Raw genomic sequence first — 21,557 nt, forward strand, 5'->3', positions numbered from 1 at the left:
AGCTGTAACCAGGAATTGCCAAATCTGTGCGGAGTGCAAACCGCACTTCTATCGACCAGATAAGGCCCACCTGGTAAAGGCTTCCCGGCCCTTTGAACTCCTCAGTATTGATTTCAAATAATCGCAATACATATTTTCTTAACATTAGAGGAGTTCTCCCGTTTCCCAACCCATGCCCCGACATGACCACCCCCACCGTTATCAGAACCCTGCACAGTGACTTCACCCTGTTTGGTTTCCCCAATTACGTCCACAGTGACAGGGGCTCGTCCTTCATGACGACGAACTGCATCAGTACCTGCTCAGTAAGGGCATCGCCTCGAGCAGGACTACCAGTTACAACCCAGGGGAAACGGGCAGGTGGAGAGGGAGAACGCGACAGTTTGGAAGACCGTCCTATTGACCCTACAGTCCAGGAATCTCCTGGTTTCCCACTGGCAGGAGGTCCTCCCAGAGTCGGTTGCAACGTACGATCCGGGCGCCGGACCGACTGAATTTGTGAACCTGTCACCCCCGCCGGACTTTTTTTTTTTTACAGAGGGTGAATGTGTAAATACTGTTAATTCACCAGTATACTGTGTTACATTATACCATGTTATTAACCCTGTGAGCTCCATCTATGGACCACTGTGTGGCTTCACCCACAGGGGGAGATGTGGAGCATGTACGGGCTCCGCCCATGATAGGAAGTATAAGAGCAGCAGACCTGCGGGACCGCCTTCCGTATTGTACCGGTCACAGGCAGGCAAAGTTGTAAGCTGATTGAAACCACTGTTTACTTCGACACGAGTCTTCGAGTGAATTGATGGTCGCATCAGCATGTAATAAGTATGACGAAAATATAGTTGATTGATTGTATGTAAATGAGAAAACAACTAATTCCGCCCCTTGAATCTGTATATTAACCCGTGTGAGCTTTAGCTCAAGTGGGATACGGTGCTGTCAGGGGCTGCAGAGTCCCCGTCTCCCAGAATTCTGACATAATAAACTGCTTTTTTAAAAACTTATACTCAGGCCTTCATGTGCATATTTTCACCCCTAAATTACCTAGAGTGGAAAAAATGGTCAGGCGACTTCTGGGAATCATTTTTGGGGACTGTCTGACAACTCATTCTACAAAATTCCATAACACATCCGAGGGTCTCAACCCCACTTTTTAAATCACTGCCATAGAGTGAAGACAGAAAAATCTAAGGTGGGCGGCATGGTGGCACAGTGGTTAGCACTGTTGCCTCACAGCGCCGAGGACTTGGGTTCGATCCTGGCCTCGGGTCACTGTCCGAGTGGAGTTTGCACATTCTTCCCGTGTCTGCTTGGGTCTCACCCCCACAACCCAAAAGATGTGCAGGGTATGTGGATTGGCCACACAATGAAGTTACTGTGAAAATCCCTTAGTTGCAACATTTTGGCACCTGTTCGGAAACACAGAGGGAGAATTCAGAATGTCCAATTCACCTAACAAGCACGTCTTTCGGGACTTGTGGGAGAAAACCGGAGGCCCCGGAGGAAACCCACGCAGACATAGGAAGAACGTGCAGAATCATAGAATTTACATTGCAGAAGGAGGCCATTTGGCCCATCAAGTCTGCACCAGACCTTTGAAAGAGCACGCTACCTATGCCCATACCTCCACCCTATCTATCCCCACATCTCCACCCTATCCCCATAACCACATCTAACCTTTTTTAGACGCTCAGGACAATTTAGCATAGCCAATCCACCTAACCTGCACATCTTTGGATTGTGGGAGGAAACCGGAGCACCCGGAGGAAACCCATGCAGACACGGGGAGAACGTGCAGACACCGCACAGTGACCCAAGCCAGGAATCGAACCTGGGACCCTGGTGCTGTGAAGCAACAGTGCTAACCACTGTGTTACCGTGCCACTGTACTACTGCTTTTATATTCTTGCCAATGCGAAGTAGTTCACATTTACCCACATTATACTCCATCTGCAAAATTTTGCCCACACATAAACTATCTCTCTCTGTTTGCAGATGCTCTACCTCCTCTTAATAACTTTACTTTCTGCCTACCTTGGGTGTCATTGGTAAGTTTAGCTATCATAGATTCGATACCTTCATTCAAGTCATCAAAATAGATTGTAAATAGTTGAGGATCCAACATTGATGCCTGAAGCACTCCACTGGTCACAGCTTGCCAATCCGAAAAATGACAATTTATCCACTCCGCTTCCTGTTAGCCAGCCAATCCTTTATCCATGCTAATATGTTGCTGCCAATACCATGTGCCTTGTGTAGTAACCTTTGATGTGGTACCTTATGAAGTGCCTTTTGGAAATCCCAAGAACAATACATCTACCATAAATGTTTCTTCGTCAAAAACACATTAAACATGATTTTCCTTTCACAAAGCCCTGTTGCTTCTACTCAATCAAATTGTGATTATTTAAGTATCTTGCTATAGCCTCTTTTAATTTTGGATTCTAGCACGTTCCCTATCTATAACAGATGTTTGGGGCAACAGGGTAGCATGGTGGTTAGCATAAATGCTTCACAGCTCCAGGGTCCCAGGTTCGATTCCCGGCTGGGTCACTGTCTGTGTGGAGTCTGCACGTCCTCCCCCTGTGTGCGTGGGTTTCCTCCGGGTGCTCCGGTTTCCTCCCACAGTCCAAAGATGTGCGGGTTAGGTGGAATGGCCATGCTAAATTGCCCATAGTGTCCTAATAAAAGTAAGGTTAAGGGGGGGGGGGTTGTTGGGTTACGGGTATAGGGTGGATACGTGGGTTTGAGTAGGGTGATCATGGCTCGGCACAACATTGAGGGCTGAAGGGCCTGTTCTGTGCTGTACTGTTCTATGTTCTATGTTAAGCTAACTGGCCGATGGTTTTCTGACCCCGTCCTTTCTTGTATAAAAGTATAATATGAGCTAGTGCTCAATCTCCTGGAACTTTTCTAGAATCTAAGAAATTTTGGAAGATCATAATAATAGAGCTGATATATCTGTACCACCTCTTCTTTGAAGACCCTGGGATGCAGTTGCTGGGGACTTGAATCTTTACGTTTAATAATTTTCCTAGCACCCTTTCTCTGGTGATGGTGACTTATGATGTTCATCCCTCCACATCACCTTTTGATTCCAAATAATCTTTAAGTTATCTTTGAAGTTTTTGAAGTCGTCTACCTTGAAGGCACAAAATATCTGTTCCAATGCCTCCGCCATTTCTTTGTTTTCCTGTTATCAATTCCCAGACTCTCTCTCTGTAGGGAACCAACACTAACTTTAGTTACACTTTTTCGATTCAAATAATTGTAGAAACTTTTACTCCCTGTTTTATTTTACTGGCTAGCTTTCGTCCAGTCTCTATCTTTTTAGTCATTCTTTGCTGGTTCTTAAAATCTGTCCAATCCTCTGTACTACTAATAATCTTCGCAGATTTGTACAGTGATTCTTTCAATTTAACACTATCCATAACTTTCTTATTTAGCCATGGATGATTCTTCTCAAAGAGCCTTTCTTTTTCACTGGGATAAATCTTTTCTGAGCATTACTAAACACTTCCTTAAAAGTCTGCCACTGCAACTCTACTGTGCAATCTTTTTTCCCAATTCACCGTAGCCAGCTCTGCCTTCATAGAATAGAATCGTAGAAACGTTACAGCACAGGAGGCCATTCAGCCCATCTTGTCCATGCCAGCTGAGGACAACCAGATGCCTTTTCTAATTCCACCTTCCTGCACCCGGTCCATAGCCCTATATCTTACAGCACTTAAGGTACAGATCCAGATATTTGTTAAAAGAGTTCAGGGTCTATGCCTCCACCACCAACTCGGGCAGCGAATTCCAGACACCAACTACTGTGTGTGTAAAAAAAGTTCTTCCTCATGTCTCCTGTACATTTTCTGCCACTTATCATGAATCTATGTCCCCGGGTTCTAGAATTCCCCACCAAGAGAAACAATTTTATCCTGTCCACTCTATCTCTCCCCCTCATAATTTTGTACACCTCAATTAAGTCATTCCTCAGCCTTCTTCGTTCCAAGGAAAATAACTCCAACCTATCAATCTCTGCTCGTAGCTACACTTTCTTAGCCCTGACAACATTCTTGTAAACCTCCTCTACACTCTCTCCAGAGCATTTTTGTCTTTCCTGTAATGTGGTGACCAGAACTGCACACAATATTCCAGTTGTATTATCAGAGACCCCTCCCACCCAGGCTTTGCCCTCTTCCAGACCCTTCCAGCAGGCAGAAGATACTGAACTCTAAAGACCCACACATCCAGACATAGGAATAGCTTCTTCCCCACAACCACTAGACTCCTCAACGATTCTCCCTCGGACTGATCTGTTCCCTGTAAGAACACCATTTACGACACCCTACCCTGCTCGTGCTCATGTATTTGCTTTGTTTGGCCCCTTGTTTCGCACTGTAACCAATCACTGTTTGTCTATGTACCATTTGTCAATGTACTCGGTTGATTATTCTTTTGGACTACTATGTACATACTGTGTACGTTCCCTTGGCCGCAGAAAAATACTTTTCACTGTACTTCGTTACATGATAATAAATCAAATCAATCAAGTGTTTTATACAATTCCAAAATTATATCCTTACTTTTATATTCTATACTTCTGACAATGAAGGAGAGCATTCCACATGCTTTCTTTGTACCCGTCTACTTGAATTGCTGCCTTTAGGGACCTGTGTATTCATACACCAAGATCTCTTACTTCATCTACTTTTCAGAGTATATTTCCATTTATTGTGTACTCCATATAACTATTTGATCTCCCTAAATACATGACCTCACACTTCTGTGTTAAATGCTATCTGCCACTTTACCACCCACGCCACCAACCTATATCATTTTGGAGATAATAGCTATTCTCTACATTGGCCACCACTCGGCCAATCTGTATCATCTGCAAATTTCCCAATCGTGTTCCCCACTTGCGCCACAATCGTTAATATATAACACAAACAGTAAGGGTCCCAACACCGAGCCCTGTGGAACAGCACTTGAAACAATTTTCCAATTGCAAGAGCAGCCATCAATCATTACCATTTGTTTCCTGTTACGAAGCCAACTTTTTATACAGTTTGCCACATTGCCCTGTATCCCATGGGCTTTCACTTTCTTGACCAAACTTTGTCAAACGCTCACAATTACCTTTATTTAGGTTTAAACACTGGTCACTGACCCACACTTCCCAACTTCAAATTGAACACAACATTCTATCATTTTGTGATCGCTCTTAACTAGAGGCTCTTTTACCTTGAGGTTATTGATCAATTCTGTCCCATTGCACATTTTCAGGTCTAGGTTAGCCTGTTCTCTGGTTGGCTCTAAAACACACTGCTTTATGAAATTGTGTCAAAGCTCAAACTAATTTTTCAGGTTACCTTTGTCAATCTAATTTTCCCAATCTACATGCAAAGTCACCCATGGTTATTTCTTACAAACCCATTTATTTATTCCTATATGCGCTGCCCTACAGTGTAATTTCTGTCAGAGGGCCTTTAAACGGCACCCACAAGTGACGTCTTACACGTTCTATTTCTTATATCTACCCAAACTGATTCTACATCCTGTTCTTTCCAGCTAAGGTCATCTCTCAGTATTGAACTAATGCTATCCCTAATTAGCAGTTACCCAGCCACTTTTTCCTAGTTTTCAGTTGTTCCGATTTGAAAGGGCAGTCAGGGCTTTCATTGAAGAACACATTCGAAAGGCAGCATCTCATCTCTAATTTTACTACATAGAAATAGACTATGGGCTCAAGTTCTCTAAAATGAGGCTTGAACCTATAGTCTTCCGATTCAAAAGCAAGAGTGTTATCACTGAATCACAGCTGATCCAGGTAGGCTAGTCCAAGGACACAAACCGCAGGTGGGTCATGGGCAGGTGTCAGGTGGGTCGAGGGGTGATTGATTACGACGGGTCCGCAGTTGTCCCGATTGCAGAAGCGCCCAATGACCCCAACAGACATTTTTATTGAAAACGAGAAGGAAATGAGGCTGCACATGGTCTTCCGGCCAGAATCAGCAGCAGTGAGCACTTCATATACCGTGCACGTACACTTGACTTCAATCGCTCTATACATATGTGCTTTTGGCGCCAAATCACAGACAGCGTCTTCAATTTTCTAGCTGCTAGCAACCAAGGCAAGATGAATCATTTTATTGCAAGAAAGAGATGGCCAGAGACACAAATAGGCAGAGTACCTACTGGCCAGAATCACACATATTAATCTGAAGACCTAACATGAGAATCCATGGCAGGACAGAGCAGTGCCAGCTCTGTACGGAGCTCCAGGGTCTCTGGTTAACAGCCTACAAAGTAACAACTCGCGAACAAAGCGGTATAAAGATGATTTCTTGAGGTATGGTTTGTCAATTGTGCCAATGCAAATAAGGATGCTAATCCAACAGTGTGTTATATGCATGGAAGTTCTAGCAAATGAGAGAAGTTTCAGATTTTGAAAGAGAAGTGGTGGATGAAAAATTCCTTTTGAGGTTGAGATCCGAGAGTCAGTCATTAAGTTACAGCTGACTCTAAATGAAAATACGCTGCTGCTGTATCTGTCCTGTGACAGCACATTAGAAAAAGATGGCAAAAGCCATGAGGCTGTCAGAATTGTGGATAAGCATCTCCCAGGAGTATCTAGTGTTGAGTAAAACAAGAATTTTGTTGCTATTGCCCTTCATGATGACCTACTGAAGATGGTATAAAGGAACTGGCTGACCTCTGCACCTGACCTGAATTAAGCAAACATGGTCTGTGTCGATAGGTTCTTGATTAATATGGGGATCAGGGGTTAGAGGGAGAAGACAGGAGAATGGTTATGAGAAACATATCAGCCATGGTTGAATGGAGGAACAGACTCAATGGGGCGAATGGCCTAATTCTTCTCCTATGTCTTGTGGAGTGGGTCGTAAAGGTAGGCCGGTTGGCAAAAGTGGAAAAAAAGGTTTGGAAAACACTGGGCTAGTCTGTAGATGGGTAGCAAGGTGGCACAGTGGTTAGCATTGCTGCCTACAGTATCAGGGCCCCGAGTTCAATTCCAGCCAAGGGTGACTGTGTGGAGTTTGCATGTTCTCTCAGTGTCTGCCTGGCTTTCCTCCGAGTGCTCCAGTTTCCTTCCACGGTCCAAAGAATCATAAAATTTACAGTGCAGAAGGGAAGAAGTGCAGGTTAGGTGGTTTAGCCATGCTAAATTGCCCCTTAGTGCCCCAAGATGTGAAGGTTTGGTGAGTTTACCAGATTAGGATCTTTCGTCTGCAGGGTTGGCGCAGACTCGATGGGCAGAATGGCCTGTTTCTGCATTGTATGCATGTATTCTATGGCAGTTGGGCTTTCAAATTCAGTCTCTCTCCATCCAGCTTTCTCTCAAACTTAGTGGCCCTCCTTAAAATCTACCTTTCACCACACGTCTTGGGCATCCCATCTATTCCCTTCTTCCTTGGCTTGGAATTCATATTCGTCTAATTACACCTCTGTCAAAGCATTTTTGTCAAAACAAGTTTCAAAATGTCTCAGTAAATGAATAGAAACAAAACAAATTTTGCATCTGAACAGCTCATCCAATGTCAACAACTAACTGCTTTAAAAAGTACTATCATATTGCTACCTTTGGTTGAACATCTTGGTGCAGCAACCTATAGGGAAGAGCCATAAGACCACAAGATACGTACATGCTTGACCTGATTTGATGAAAGCTACTTTCTTTTGATGGACTGCAGTAGCTTTCAAGAATAATAGTGATGTTCACAAATAAGTAGCTCAATCTAAGTAGGATTGAAGCGTTTGTTGGGACAAATTGTTCAAAGCTAAACAATTAAGAACTAAAGGGGTTTTTGGCAAGTCTACCTACCACATGTTGTAACAGACACACACACAGACCAGTAGATACTTTTAATTTTGTATCAGGAAACCACCTTCCTATCAGATCTGTCAAGGTAATTTTGTGCAGATTTTAAGAGTTAAAAACAAATAATTCACAGAACTTCATAATTTTGCTGCATCAAAATTGGAAGCTACACCTGTGCTGGTTTAGTGGGCTAGAACAATGCCAGCAACTCGGGTTCAATTCCTGTACTGGCCTCCCCGAACAGGCGCCGGAATGTGGCGACCAGGGGCTTTTCACAGTAACTTCATTGAAACCTACTTGTGACAATAAGTGATTATTATTATTTCCGAATTATGGATTTAATTCAGTTCAGCTCAAAATTACTTATTTTGGGGAGCACGAACAAGTAACCAGAGTTTTGGTTTAACTGCTAAGTTAATCATCCAATTCACACTCATCTATTCTATATTCTCAAATAGTTCACGTAAAACATGAGGAACAACAGGGTTTTTGACACCTTCATGTACTTATTATATGGGAATTAAATTGCCCCATTAGTTTGACCATTTAGCTATACTGTGCATGATGATGAATTTTGAACAAAAACATGCTAGAAATCATGTCGTGGGTTCTTTCTATGAAGAATACTTGTACCAAAACGTTGGCGGATTTCCAGCACTTGGCAGTTCTCCCCTTTCGTTTTAACCACCCCCATCCACCCCAAAGAACAAATTGGTCCGTCTCACTTATATCTCGCGGATACTTGATCTTGAGGAAAGTGTCTCTCATGACACAGGAGTTCACCTCGAGGCTTTTCGCTGAGCGGGAACGATCCAGCCCTCTCCCTCGTGGCTTCACGTTCGATGAGTTGGTCCTCATGAACACTTAAACATGACGGAAACACGGATTCCGGGCTCCATATCTGTAGGCAGTGGCGGTGTGGTTAAGCAATTTTGAACGGTGGGTTTTCTGATTTATTTTGTCGCCTGACATTGGCGGCCCACAGAACTTGCACAGAACATGGCCACCGTTCTGCTTCCCTCGATCAAACTCACCTCAAGTACTCGACTCTTGCCAGGCCGAACCACCGACATCCAGGCAGTGTCGGGAGGGAGGGGGGAGCTTCTCAAGCGACGTTACCCCACTCGCGCCGGCCCTCAACCAACGATTCGGTCGGCCAAGCTGCCGCAACTGCCACGATTGTGCCGCGCCGGCAAGCCCGTGACGTCAGAGAATCGACGGGAGCGCGCCCGGCGATTGCCTCCATGCGGTCAGTGACGTCATAGAGTCATCCCGAGCGCGCTCCGATGGGGAGGTCTGAGCTCGATCAGTGACGTCAGAGAGTTGCCAGGAGTGCGGCCCACCCTTCCCAGGCAGACGAGCACGAGGCTCAGCGGGAGCGAGAACGGGCGCCGCGAACGGACCAGGGAGGTCGCAGGATTTGAGAGGCACGTGAATCCGCGTGACGTCAGGTGCCGGTGACGTTGGCAGCGGCGACCGTTGCTCGAGGGGGAGGGGCTCGGAAAAGGGCGGCAACTGGAGGGAAGCGTGCCCGTCACGAGGCCGCCTGAGCGCTGAAGGCAGACTTCCAGCGCGACGCTGCTGGGTGGAACCATCACCTCCTTCGCGCGTTTCACAGTAAACGTTTCATTCGAGAGTTTATGTTGCAAGGTTTATTATTAGTTTTAAATGGCCTTGCTCCTTTTTCTTAAAATACTTTCACAGTGAGATAGCCAGAAATAAGAAAAACGGATGGACGGAAAATAAGCTCAAGGTATGGTCTGTGAGGTGATCTCTCTTACAGTTCTTTCATAGTAATCGTATTCCCCTGATTGCCAGCCCTGGTTACCGTCCATTCCCTGAGCTAATCACACCAGTTTGTTGGGTTAAGGTTAGACCTTGGAGTGAATTTGCTTCCTGTTATTTCCATTCAGTATTTTCATTGGTCGTAAAATTTTATCCCCAAAATCAAAGGAGCCCCTTTAGCCCATTGAGTCTGTTTTGGCTGTATGGGTTTTACTTTGTCTGTCATTGCATCCCCGCTCGCCATCCCACCCACTGTCCCACCACAATCGTGCCCAACACCAACCCCCCCCCCCCCCCCCCCCCCACTGCTCCCCGTCGCACTTTTCCAGTGGTCTGTGTAGCATCAGGCCATGGTGATAGGCCTTTGTTCGCACTGGCAGCCGTTCAACATATAAGGCAGGAGCCTGATGATTATCCCCTGTGAGCTGAGCTCTGATGCTCCTCAATTATGGGCAGCACGGTAGCACAGTGGTTAACACTATGACTTCTGTGCCATGTCTACACATTCTTCCCATGTCTGCGTGGGTTTACTCCAGGTGCTTCAGTTTCCTCCCACAAGTCCCGAAAGACATGTTGGGTGATTTGGACATTCTGAATTCTCCATCTGTGTACCCGCACAGACGCCGGAATGTGACGACTAAGGGCTTTTCACAGTAACTTAATTGCAGTGTTAATGTAAGCCTACTTCTGACACTAATAAAGATTATTAGTATTATCCTGTTGGTCTGCTGAAGGCTCGCTTACACCCATCACCTGCATCTGCTATGCCTTAGATTTGGGGTGGGGGCCCAGGTCCAGTAACAGGGAGCCCAAGGGGAGGGCTTGGGCCATGGGAGGGCAACTGGGGGAAGGGTGCGCAGGCTGGCCCATAGTGCGGAATAACGTGACCTTCACATGTCTGTGTTAATGGTGCATAAGTACAATAGTGACTCCAACTGTCTCTAGGTCCCGGTGGTGCTTCCCCCCACTCAGTGATCCTCAATGTGCCTCGCCCTCGGTGCTCTTCCACTCTGTCTAGGTGTGGCCCCATGATACAACTCAGAGGTGGGGGAAGCCTGCTGCTTACCGCATCCTGTGGCCTTTGATGCCCCTGGGGGGCGCCTTTGGAGGGCTGGAGGGCCTTGTCCGACTTAGTGGTGGCATACGCGGTGCCACCGTGTTCCACACGCTGACCCCGAGATGCGCTGTTATCAGTTGGGGGTGGACTCTGGAGATCTGATGACTGCTGTTGTCTCCCTGTAGTGAGGCTCTCAGTTCACCCTCCTCCCGATTAGGGCCCTCGGGGTCACCTCGGGATGGAGGGGCAGCTGGATTGAGCTCTGGGATCCTGGAGGCTCCCCAATATCTGCACCATGGTGTTGATGCCCTTGGCGCTGCCCCTCTGTGAGTGGGACAATGTCCACCTGCATCTTGGACATTGTCCACAGCTATCAGGACATGCTCTAGAGCGCCTCAGCTATTCCCACCCGAGACTGGGACATGTACCGCAGCTCCCCGGCAAGGTCCACCTGAGACTCGGACACACCCCCCAGTATCTGGGACATACACCAGAGCGCGTTGGCAATGCTCACCTGAGACTTGGACATGCTCTATGGCGCCTCAAAAAGATCCACCTGGGTCAGGGACACGTTCCCCCAATGACATGTCCCTGGGATATGCTGTTGAGGCACTCGGCTATGGCCATCACCAACTGAGCAACTTCTTGGACATCACCACCCATGGTGCTGACGTTGTGCTCCATGCTCTCAACTTTGGTCGCCACCCTAGCAGTGTTTTTGATGCCACACATTGCTGGCGCAATATCCTGCGATCTTAGCCTTTGGGACTCCTACAATTGGCTATGGAACCGTTGGACATCTGCTGACATCTCCCTCAGAATCTCATAGTTACACCCTATCGACTGCATCAGCTCCAGAATAGCATGGTCCAGAGGCTTAGCATCTGATTGGGCCTCATCTACGTCCTGGGATCCAGCAGACCTCTGACTGCTACCTCCTCTGTATGTTCCTGCCTCCACTTGATGTGCATCTGCAACTGTGTGCTGCTCTCCAGAATGTACCCCAGAAGGATCTCTGCTACTTTCCAAGGTGTGTGACTCTGCGCTGGCAGAGTGGGGGAATGATAACTGTAACACATCGATGGCGGTATCCTCGGAGCTCTCCTCCATGTTGTTCTCTTGGGGAGTGTAGGGGGTGGGGGACGCTGGCGGTATCCCAAATGGGCTGGCACCATCTGATGGAGATCCTACGGGAAAATGAACATGTCATTGAGAGGAAAGGATCATCATCTTGGCATGACCAACTCATATGTGACAGATCATCAGGGTGGAGGCTAGTGGTTAGTCACCTCTGTGGCAGAGGCCAATCTCAACGTCGTTTATTGATCTGTCCTCGGCCACACCCACAACCTTAAGGGCTCGTTCCTCATTGGGAGTTGCGACTCCGAGGTCTGGCAACCTGCTGCCTGTTTTGGCTCTTTCACGCTAATTGTGTGCCAACTTCTGTGGGGACATAGAGGGGCGTTGTGAACCAAATGGTCTATGCATCGCGGGGGGGGGGGGGGGAAGGAAGCATGGTGGGGGACAGGCGGGTGCACCACTGCCACTTGGGTGGATTATGCTGGGGCATGCCGTGGTATTGTGCTGGGGGGACACTGGGTGCATGGGCATCAGGGTGGGGGGGGGGGAGACCTTGCCAGGCATGGGGTCATCGGGCTTCACCGATGGCGTGGGGCCATCACCATGCTTCCCCCCCCCCCCGATGTACAGATTGTTTGGTTCACAATGCCCCCTCCATATCCCCACAGAAGTTGGCACACAATCAGCTTGAAAGAGCCAAGACAGGCAGCGAGTTGCCAGACCACGGAGTCGCTACCACACATACAACACTTTTTGGTTAGATCCTCTCCACAGATGCTACCATACCTGATGAGTTTTTGTTGCATTTTCTGTATGTATTACTGGAAAACTACTCTGACATATATTCTCGATACTTTTACTGAGGTTCAGAAATAGGGTTGTGGGAAATTTCATACATCGCAAACTCTGCAGTATTGGTTTATGTCAGAGCAAATTTTACAAACTACACTACAGGACTACGGCAGCACAACAGTTCCTTTGAAAGACGTGCTTTTGGAAAGTTGAAGTTCTAGGATACCTTCGTTCTTTGTAACCCCACCCAAATTTACTGAACCATTGTCCTTCTTGCAGATATTCAGATTTTCGTACCAAAGGCCATACGTCACAACGATGCAGCTTGGACATTCGTCTCTTTGAAATAATCTAAAGCCACAACCTTTGGATCCTTGACCTTGACCTCTGCTGGAAAATGTTTGAATATCATTGAAGCAGGTTTTGTAACAAATAATCGTCAGAGAATCCTGTTGCAACCACTAGGGGCTGCTGTTGTCCTAAAATTTCCAATTTCAAAACCGTACAGCAGAATAGTCCCATGTGGGGTAATAATAATCTTTATTAGTGTCACAAGTAGGCTTCATTAACACTGCAATGAAGTTACTGTGAAAATCCCCTAGTCGCCATACTCTGCCGCATGTTCGGGTACACTGAGGGAGAATTCAGAATGCCCAATTCACCTAACAAGCACGTCTTTCGGGACTTGTTGGAGGAAACCGGAGCACCTGGAGGAAACTCACGCAGACATGGGGAGAACGCGCAGACTCTGCACAGATAGTGACCCAAGCGGGAATCGAACCCGGGTCCCTGGCGCTGTGAAGCAACCAAGATGAATGCCCATTTACTACTGTTTGAACTGTGTTACCACTGATGGTAATTCAATATTTGCAGGAATGACTACAAGGAATATTAAAAGGGAAGTTAACAACTGCTAGACCACTTTAAATATACTTTAGCAGTGATTTTCTTTTATCTACATATATATAATGTTTATAACATTTGTAACAATTATAAAAAACTTTAATAAAATAATATCTGCACCACAATTACTTCAAAAATCTGAGAAATGAGAGACCCTCCCCCATCTGATAATAAATCTGTTCTTTAGTAGAGTTAGAATTTTGTTTCACTACCTGATGCCTGATACGCACCAGAGTATTTAGCATCAAAAAGTAAAGTATGTGGAATTAACGAACAATTGGACAAATTATTTCATATTTAATATGAGATCAGTGCAGAGAGCTACTGATCTGATACGAGGGGTGAGAGAGATGCTTTTGTTATGAGGGATGGGAGAATCTGGAGTGGGGCATTAAATTATCTAAAGAATTATCTCCCTTAGCTGAAGTAACTTTGACAAAACAGTCGACAAAAAAACCGGGGACGTGATTCTCCGTTTCTGAGACTAAGGGCTAGATACTCCGATATGACCAGAGCATGTGTCTAGTATTACGATGAAAAAGTCGGCGCTGCCTCCGCATCGATGCTCCGCCCGGTGAGTGGCTAACAGCTGCGCGACGTAAACCCCCTGATATTCCCCACTGAAACGACCGGAGAATTGCTGAGTCCGTGGCTGTGCATGCGCACGGCGACGACCTGCAGCGGTCGCGCCGTACAACATGCCGCCGGCCACACACGGACCCGGCCTGCCAGATAATGCCACGCTTAACTGCCCTTGCCACCCCCCACCAGTCCGTCCCCCCCCCCCCCCCCCCCAGCTGAAGCCCCCCTCGGCAGGTGGAACAACCCCCCCCCCGCCCATCTGTGGGAGGCGCTCGGCACAGTCTGCAGCCGCTACGCGAGGTTGACAAAAACTCAGACAATACATGATCCACACCATTGGTAAGTGAGCCCATCAGGTGTGGAGCGTCGGGGGAAGGCCTTCAGGTACTGAGGCTGTCCCAACAGCGTGCGACGTACTCCTCGATGAAGCCATTTTGGAGGGTGCGGAGCATCCGAAAACAGGCGCTGTCCCCGATTTTGGCGTCCGCAAGCGGAGAATCTGACCCTATGTAATAATAATAACTTTATTGTCACAAGAATGAAGTTACTGTGAAAAACCCCTAGTCGCCACATTCCGGCGCCTGTTCAGGTAAGCTGCTACGGGAATTGAACCCGCGCTGCTGGCCTTGTTCTGCATCACAAACCAGCTGTCTCAACCACTGAGCTAAGAGTTGGTGCTGATGCAGAATTCGTGGACTTTCATGAAAGCAAAACTGGCGGCACCCCTAGACCGATTTGGCGACTGTTAAGGGGCTAGCACTGGCGCCATGTGGCTACCCAAGCAGCAGCCAGGCCCAGAAGCCCCAGATGATGGTTGTCAAAGGGGACCCAGGCCGCAGGGTGGGAATAACAGCAGGCTGCCTCCACTCCTGCTGTACCATCTGGACGTAGCGTTCATAAGGCCAGAAAGTTAGACACCACTTAAGTTGGCAATGGTGCATGGCACAGTTTAGTTATAGGGGTTTGAGCATGTATCTGTAAATATTTGTTCTCATTAAACACCTGTTACCACTGTTATAACTTGCCTCGGTGCTCTGTCAGATGGGTGTGAAGGGTGGGCTGGTCTGGGCTGGCCAGAGGAAGGGGGGACGTTGAATGGGCAGAAGTTGGGGATGGCCCGGGCTCCCCATCCCCCGTTGCCCCAACTGTCCCCACCACCGTCAACCCAGGGAATCGATGGGACCATGCAATGGAATGGCCAGCTTGCATGCAGGGATCATGCAGATGGACGGTGGAAAGTGTTCTCATGGGCAGGAGTCAGACATTGTTAAAAGATGTGGACCACCAGAGCTCATCGCAGAGTGGGTTGTCATCATCCTATATCCCACAGCCGAGACCGTCTGTTACTGCCAACACCCCGTAGTGCAGCAGGTATGTACCACGGAGGGGATTGGAGGCCGGGGGGGGGGGGGGGGGGGGTGGGGTGGCCATGAGGGGGTGGGGGGGGTAGGATGCGGTGTCCGTGCTCCTGGCCAGTCCCTCCCACCCTCCCCTAGTTGTTGAACCTGGAGGCGATCATAGCGTCCCGTCTGCGTTCGCCTTGGTGCACATGTCGTGCGGTCTTCCATGCCTGCCTGGGCCCATGTCTTGCCCATCCTCGCCCACCCCCGCATTCTCCTCGCTGGTCGAGGACCACTGCTGCGTGATGTTGTGGAGGACACAGTAGGCCACCATGATGTGGGCGATCTCTCTGTCATAACGGAGGGCCCCTCCAGAGCGGTATAGGCACCTGAACCCATCTTCAGGAGATGGACGCACCGCTCGATCATGTTCCCGGTTGCTGTCTGGGAGTCGTTGTAGCAGGCCTAGCATCAGTCTGTGGCCTCCGGATAAGTGTTCTGCGGGCGATGGCCAGCGGCTCCATTGCCAAGACGAACAGCATCAGGACAGGGGGCATCTCTGCCTTGTGCCTCTATGCAGCTGGATGTATTCAGAGCTGGTGGTGTTATTCAGTACGCTTGCCATGCGAGCGCTGTACAGTTGTTTTACCCAGGTGGTGAACCCAGATAAAACTCTAAACCGTTCCAGTACCTCAATGAGGTATTTCCACTCGACTGTCGAAGGCCTTTTCTGCGCCCAGGGAGATGATCACTTCTGGTGTTCCCTCCCTGGATGGGATCATTATCACGTTCAGCAGGCACCTGATGTTTGATGTTAGCTGCCTGTCCTTGACAAAACCCGTCTGGTCCTCCGCGACCACCTCTGGCACACAGCTCTGCAACCAACCAACCAGGATTTTTGGGTCTACATTGAGCAGCGAGGTAGGTCTGTGGGACTCACACTCGCACTTTGTCTTTGTTCCGTATCAGCAATATTGAGGCTTGCACCAGTGTTTGTACCAGGGAGTCCTTTGCCAGTGCATCTGCAAATATCTCCCGCAAGTATAGGCCGAATATTTTGTAGAAGTCCATCAGGAATCCATCCGTTCCCGGCGCCTTCCCCGCCGGCGTGGAGTTCATACTCTCCATGACTTTCCCCGTCCTAATGGTGCTTCCAGGCCCTGTCTTCTGTCTTCCTCCACGACTGGCATGCCCAGTCCATCGAGCAACTGCTTCATCTTTGAGTTCCCCTCAGGAGGCTTGGAGGTGTACAGCCTCCGGGAGTAGAAGTCCTCGAATGCCTCAATGACCTTTCCTGGTTCGGCTACCAGCCTACCATTGCTATCTCTGACCTGCGCAATTGCCCTTGTGGCTGCCTGATTTCTCAGCTGGTGAGCCAGCAGGCTTTGTCTCGATGTTTATAGAAGGTCTCCCATGTCTGCTTGAGTTTGTGCACTGCTTTCCTCGTGGGGAGCCAGTCAAAGTCCATTTGTTGTTTTTTCCCTCTCTGCCAGAAGATGTATAGCTGGGGCCGCGGTGTACCGCCGGTCCACTTCCAATATGGTGTCGACCTGTTGTCTAGCCGTCCTCTCCTTCCTGTCTCTGCATGCTCTGTATATGATAATCTCTCCTCTGATCACAACCTTCAGAGCCTCCTAATGGAGCCTGAGTCCTCCCCATTCTTGTTATTGGTGATGTACCCGTCTATGGTATGATATCGTTTCGCAAAAGGCCTTATCGGCCAGGAAGACCGTGCCCAGGCTCCATGGGGTGGGGGGGGGGGGGGGGAGTTAAGCCCGGCCCAGCCCATCTCCAACCTCATCCATGTAGTGTGGAGTGTGGTTGGAGATTACTCTGCGCAGTATTCTGCTCCTGCTATCCCTGGAAGCACCAATTTCCCTACTGCAAAGAAGTCGATCCTAGTGTAGAACCTGTGTACTTGAGAGAAGAAGGAGAACTTCTTCTCCCCTGGGTGTGTGAACCTTCACGGGCCCCCTGCCCCTATCTGTTCCCTGAACGTGCCTAGTTCCTTCACCGTGTTTGATTTTTTTTCTCCCAATTCGGGGTTTGATCTGTCTGTCCATGGGTCCTGTATACAGTTAAAATGCCCCCCCGTGATGAGTGGGTGTGTATCTATGTCGGGGATTTCCGTCATGGTCTTCTTTATGAATTCTGCGTTGTCCCAGTTGGGAGCGTACACATTAACAAGGATCACCAGTGCCCCTTCCAGGACACCACTAACCTTGATGTACTGCCCCCAATGGGTTTGTAACCGTCCTCATCATTGTGAACATCGTCTTATTGTTGAGTAGTACGGCTACCCCCTGCTCTCATCCCATAACACAAATGGTATGTCTGTACAACCCAGCCCTTTCTTACCCACAGTAGGTCCTTCCCTCCCAGGTGTGTCTCTTGGAGGAAGACTATGTCGGCTTTTATACTTTTCAGGTGTATCTTTTCACTTGGCCATTAAGTCCCCTGACGTTCCAGGTGACTATTCTGATGGGGGTTGCTGTTCCCCCCCACCTCCTGCAGGATCAACGATACTTGTGGGTGTGCCCCTGCACGCCTGAGTTTCCCTTTGATAGAGATCATCCAAAATGGACACGGTCACTGTAGCCACCGTGAGGCCGGGCTCCTACCTGAAAATGTTTTATCCACCACCACCGTCTGTCTTCTATTGATAGCCAGTTACTTATCCAATTGGCCAAATTTCCCTCTATCCCACACCTCCTTATTTTCTTGCCGACCATGGGGAACCTTATCAAACTCCTTACTGAAATCCATGTATACGACATCAACCTTCATCTACACCAGGGGTGGGCAAACTTTTCCGTGCAAGGGCCACATTCAGAAATTCACAATTCACAAAGGGCCGCATAGCATATTAAGTAAAATAATTACTTCACCCGGTTATGATTCTGGGCGCCTCATATAGAACATAGAACAGTACAGCACAGAACAGGCCCTTCGGCCCTCGACATTGTGCCGAGCAATGATCACCCTACTCAAGTTAATGTATCCACCCTATACCAGTAAGTAACCCAACAGCCCCCCCCCCCCCCCATTAACCTTAAAAAAATTAATTAAAAAAAAAAAAATTTTTTTTTTTTTTTTAATGACTTGGTGGGCCGCAGCGGGCCGTAGTTTGCCCACCCCTGATCTACACACTTAGTTACCTCCTAAAAGAATTCAATCAAATTTGTGAGGCAAGACTTACCCTTCACGAATCCCTGTTGACTACCCCGGATTAAGCTGTATCTTTCCAAATGGTCATTAATCCTATCCCTCAGGACCTTTTCCATTAACTTACTGACCACCTAACCGGCCTATAATTACCAGGGTCATTCCTATTCCTTTTCTTGAATGGAGGAACAACATTCGCCACTCTCCAGTCCTCTGGCACTATCCCCGTGGACAGTGAGGACCCAAAGATCAAAGTCAAAGGCTCTGCGATCTCATCCCTTGCCTCCCAAAGAATCCTAGGATATATCCCATCTGGCCCAGGGGACTTGTTGACCCTCAGGTTTTTCAAAATTGCTCATACATCTTCCCTCAGAACATCTACCTCCTCCAGCCTACCCTCCTGTATCACACTCTCATCCTCAAAAACATAGCCCCTCTCCTTGGTGAACACTGAAGAAAAGTATTCATTCAACGCCTGTCCTATCTCTTCTGACTCCATGCACAAGTTCCCACTACTGTTCTTGACCGGCCCTAACTTCACCCTGGTCATTGTTTTATTTCTCACATAAGAGTAAAAAGCCTTGGGGTTTTCCTTGATCCGACCCGCCAAGGACTTCTCATGCCCCCTCCTAGCTCTCCTAAGCCCTCTTTTTAGCTCATTCCGTGCTACCTTGTAACCCTCAAGCGACCCAACTGGACCTTGTTTTCTCATCCTTACATACGCTTCCTTTTTCCGCTTGACAAGACATTCAACTTCTTTTGTGAACCATGGTTCCCTCACACGGTCATTTCCTCCCTGCCTGACAGGGACATGCCTATCAAGGACACACAGTATTTGATCCTTGAACAAACTCCACTTTTCACTTGTGCCTTCCCCTGACAGTTTCTGTTCCCATCTTATGCTCCCTAATTCTTGCCTAATCGCATCATAGTTACCCCTCCCCCAATTACAAACCTTGCCCTGCTGTATGGCCCTATCTCTCTCCATTGCAACAGTGAAAGATACCGAATTGTGGTCACTATCTCCAAAGTGCTCTCCCACCAACAAGTCTAACACTTTGCCCGGTTCATTACCCAGTACCAAATTCAATGTGGCCCCACCTCTTGTCGGCCTATCCACATATTGTGTCAGGAAACCCTCCTGCACGCACTGTACAAAAACTTCCCCATCCGAACTGTTCGACCTATAGAGGTTCCAATCAAAATTTGGAAAGTTAAAGTCACCCATGACAACTACCCTGAGACCTCCACACCTATCCATAATCTGTTTTGCAATTTCTTCCTCCACATCTCTATTACTATTTGAGGGCCTATAGATAACGCCTAACAATGTGGCCGCTTCTTTCCTATTTTTAACTTCAGACCATATTACCTCAGTAGGCAGATCCCCCTTCAACTGCCTTTCTGCAGCCGTTAAACTATCCTTAATTAGCAATGCTACTCCTCCACCACTTTTACCATCTTCGTTACTCTTACTGAGACATCTATACCCAGGAACTTCCAACAACCATTCCTGACCCTGTTCTAACCATGTCTCCGTAATGGCCAGAACATCGTAGTCCCAAGTACCAATCCACGCTCCAAGTTCACCTGCCTTATTCCGGATGCTCCTTGCATTAAAGTAGACACACTTCAACCCACCTTCCTGTCTGCCGGGACACTCCTGCGACCTTGATACCCTCCTCAGTACCTCACTATTCTCAACACTGGCTTCTGGACTACAGCTCATTTTCCCATCTCCCTGACAAATTAGTTTAAACCCCCCCGAAGAGCCATAGCAAATTTCCCTCCCAGGATATTGGTGCCCCTCTGGTTCAGGTGCAAACCATCCTGTTTGTACAGGTCCCACCTTCCCCAGAATGTGCTCCAATTATTCACGTAACTGAAACCCTCCCTCCTACACCATCCCTGCAGCCACGTGTTTATCTGCACTCTCTCCGTGTTCCTCAACTCGCTAGCACATGGCACCGGCAACAAACCAGAGATGACAACATGGTTTGTCCAGGGTCTTAGCTTCCACCCTAGCTCCCTAAATTCCTGTTTTAAATCCCCTTCCCTACTCTTACCTATGTCGTCGGTACCGATGTGTACCACGACATGTGACTATTCCCCCTCCCCCTTAAGGATTCTGAAAACACGATCCGAGATGTCATGCACCCTGGCACCCAGGAGGCAACATACCATCCGTGAGTCTCTTTCGTTGCCACAGAACCGTCTATCTGTCCCTCTATCGAGTCCCCCAATACCTATTGCTCTCCTGCTCTCCCCCCTTCCCTTCTGAGCCACAGGGACGGACTCTGCTGGAGATCCGGTCACCATGGCCCTGGTAAGCCCCCCCCCCCCCCCCCCCCCACTCACCAGTATCCAAAGCGGTATACTTGTTACTAAGGGGAACGACCACAGGGGATCCCTGTACTGACTGCTTCCTCCGAGCCCCTCTCACCATAACCCATCCATCTTCATTCTTTGGAGTAACTACATCCCTGAAGCTACTATCTATGACCACCTCTGCCTCCTGAATGATCCGAAGTTCATCCAGCTCGAGCTCCAGTTCCCTAAGGCGGTTTCTGAGGAGCTGGTGATGGGTGCATTTCCCACAGGTGAAATCAGTAGGGACTCTGACGGCATTCCTCACCTCAAACATTCTGCAGGAGGAACACTGCACTGCCTTCCCTGCCATCCCCCCTAGATAACTTGCGGGCAAAACAAGAAAAAGAAAGAGCTTACCTGATATTCACTCAGCCCCTTAGGTTAGAGGAGGTGGAAGGGTGGGGGACACTACAAGTGTAGTGTCTCGCGTTTAGCAACCGCCCAACTTAAATACAGGTAAAAATAAAACACTTAACCAGCAACCAGTCCCGCACTATAACAACAATCAGCTGTTATGGGCCCGCGCAAACAATTTAAATTTGTACTATTTACCCAGCAGTCACTCTGTCCTAACTCCGACAGGATTCAGTTGGAAACCCCCAGGTTCTGGCATTGCGATCGGTTCTCCTGATCCTCGACTTTTCCCCTT

General features: G+C 48.2%; 1 protein-coding gene across 3 annotated transcripts in view; it reads right to left on the minus strand.

Annotated features, from left to right (window-relative positions):
• The window catches only part of LOC119955872, a 163,189-nt gene extending 153,963 nt beyond the window's left edge, over positions 1–9,226 (minus strand). The window contains exon 1 of one of the 3 annotated variants that reach the window (XM_038782515.1): positions 8,869–9,226. In XM_038782515.1, the coding sequence (XP_038638443.1) occupies positions 8,869–8,907 (39 nt within the window). In that variant the 5' untranslated portion in view covers positions 8,908–9,226. The remainder of the gene's footprint in view (positions 1–8,868) is intronic. The other 2 variants (XM_038782514.1, XM_038782516.1) reach the window with 2 other exon arrangements.
• Positions 9,227–21,557: the final 12,331 nt, after the last annotated feature.

The sequence above is a fragment of the Scyliorhinus canicula genome, chromosome 21, assembly GCF_902713615.1.
Source record: "Scyliorhinus canicula chromosome 21, sScyCan1.1, whole genome shotgun sequence".
Taxonomy (NCBI): domain Eukaryota; kingdom Metazoa; phylum Chordata; class Chondrichthyes; order Carcharhiniformes; family Scyliorhinidae; genus Scyliorhinus; species Scyliorhinus canicula.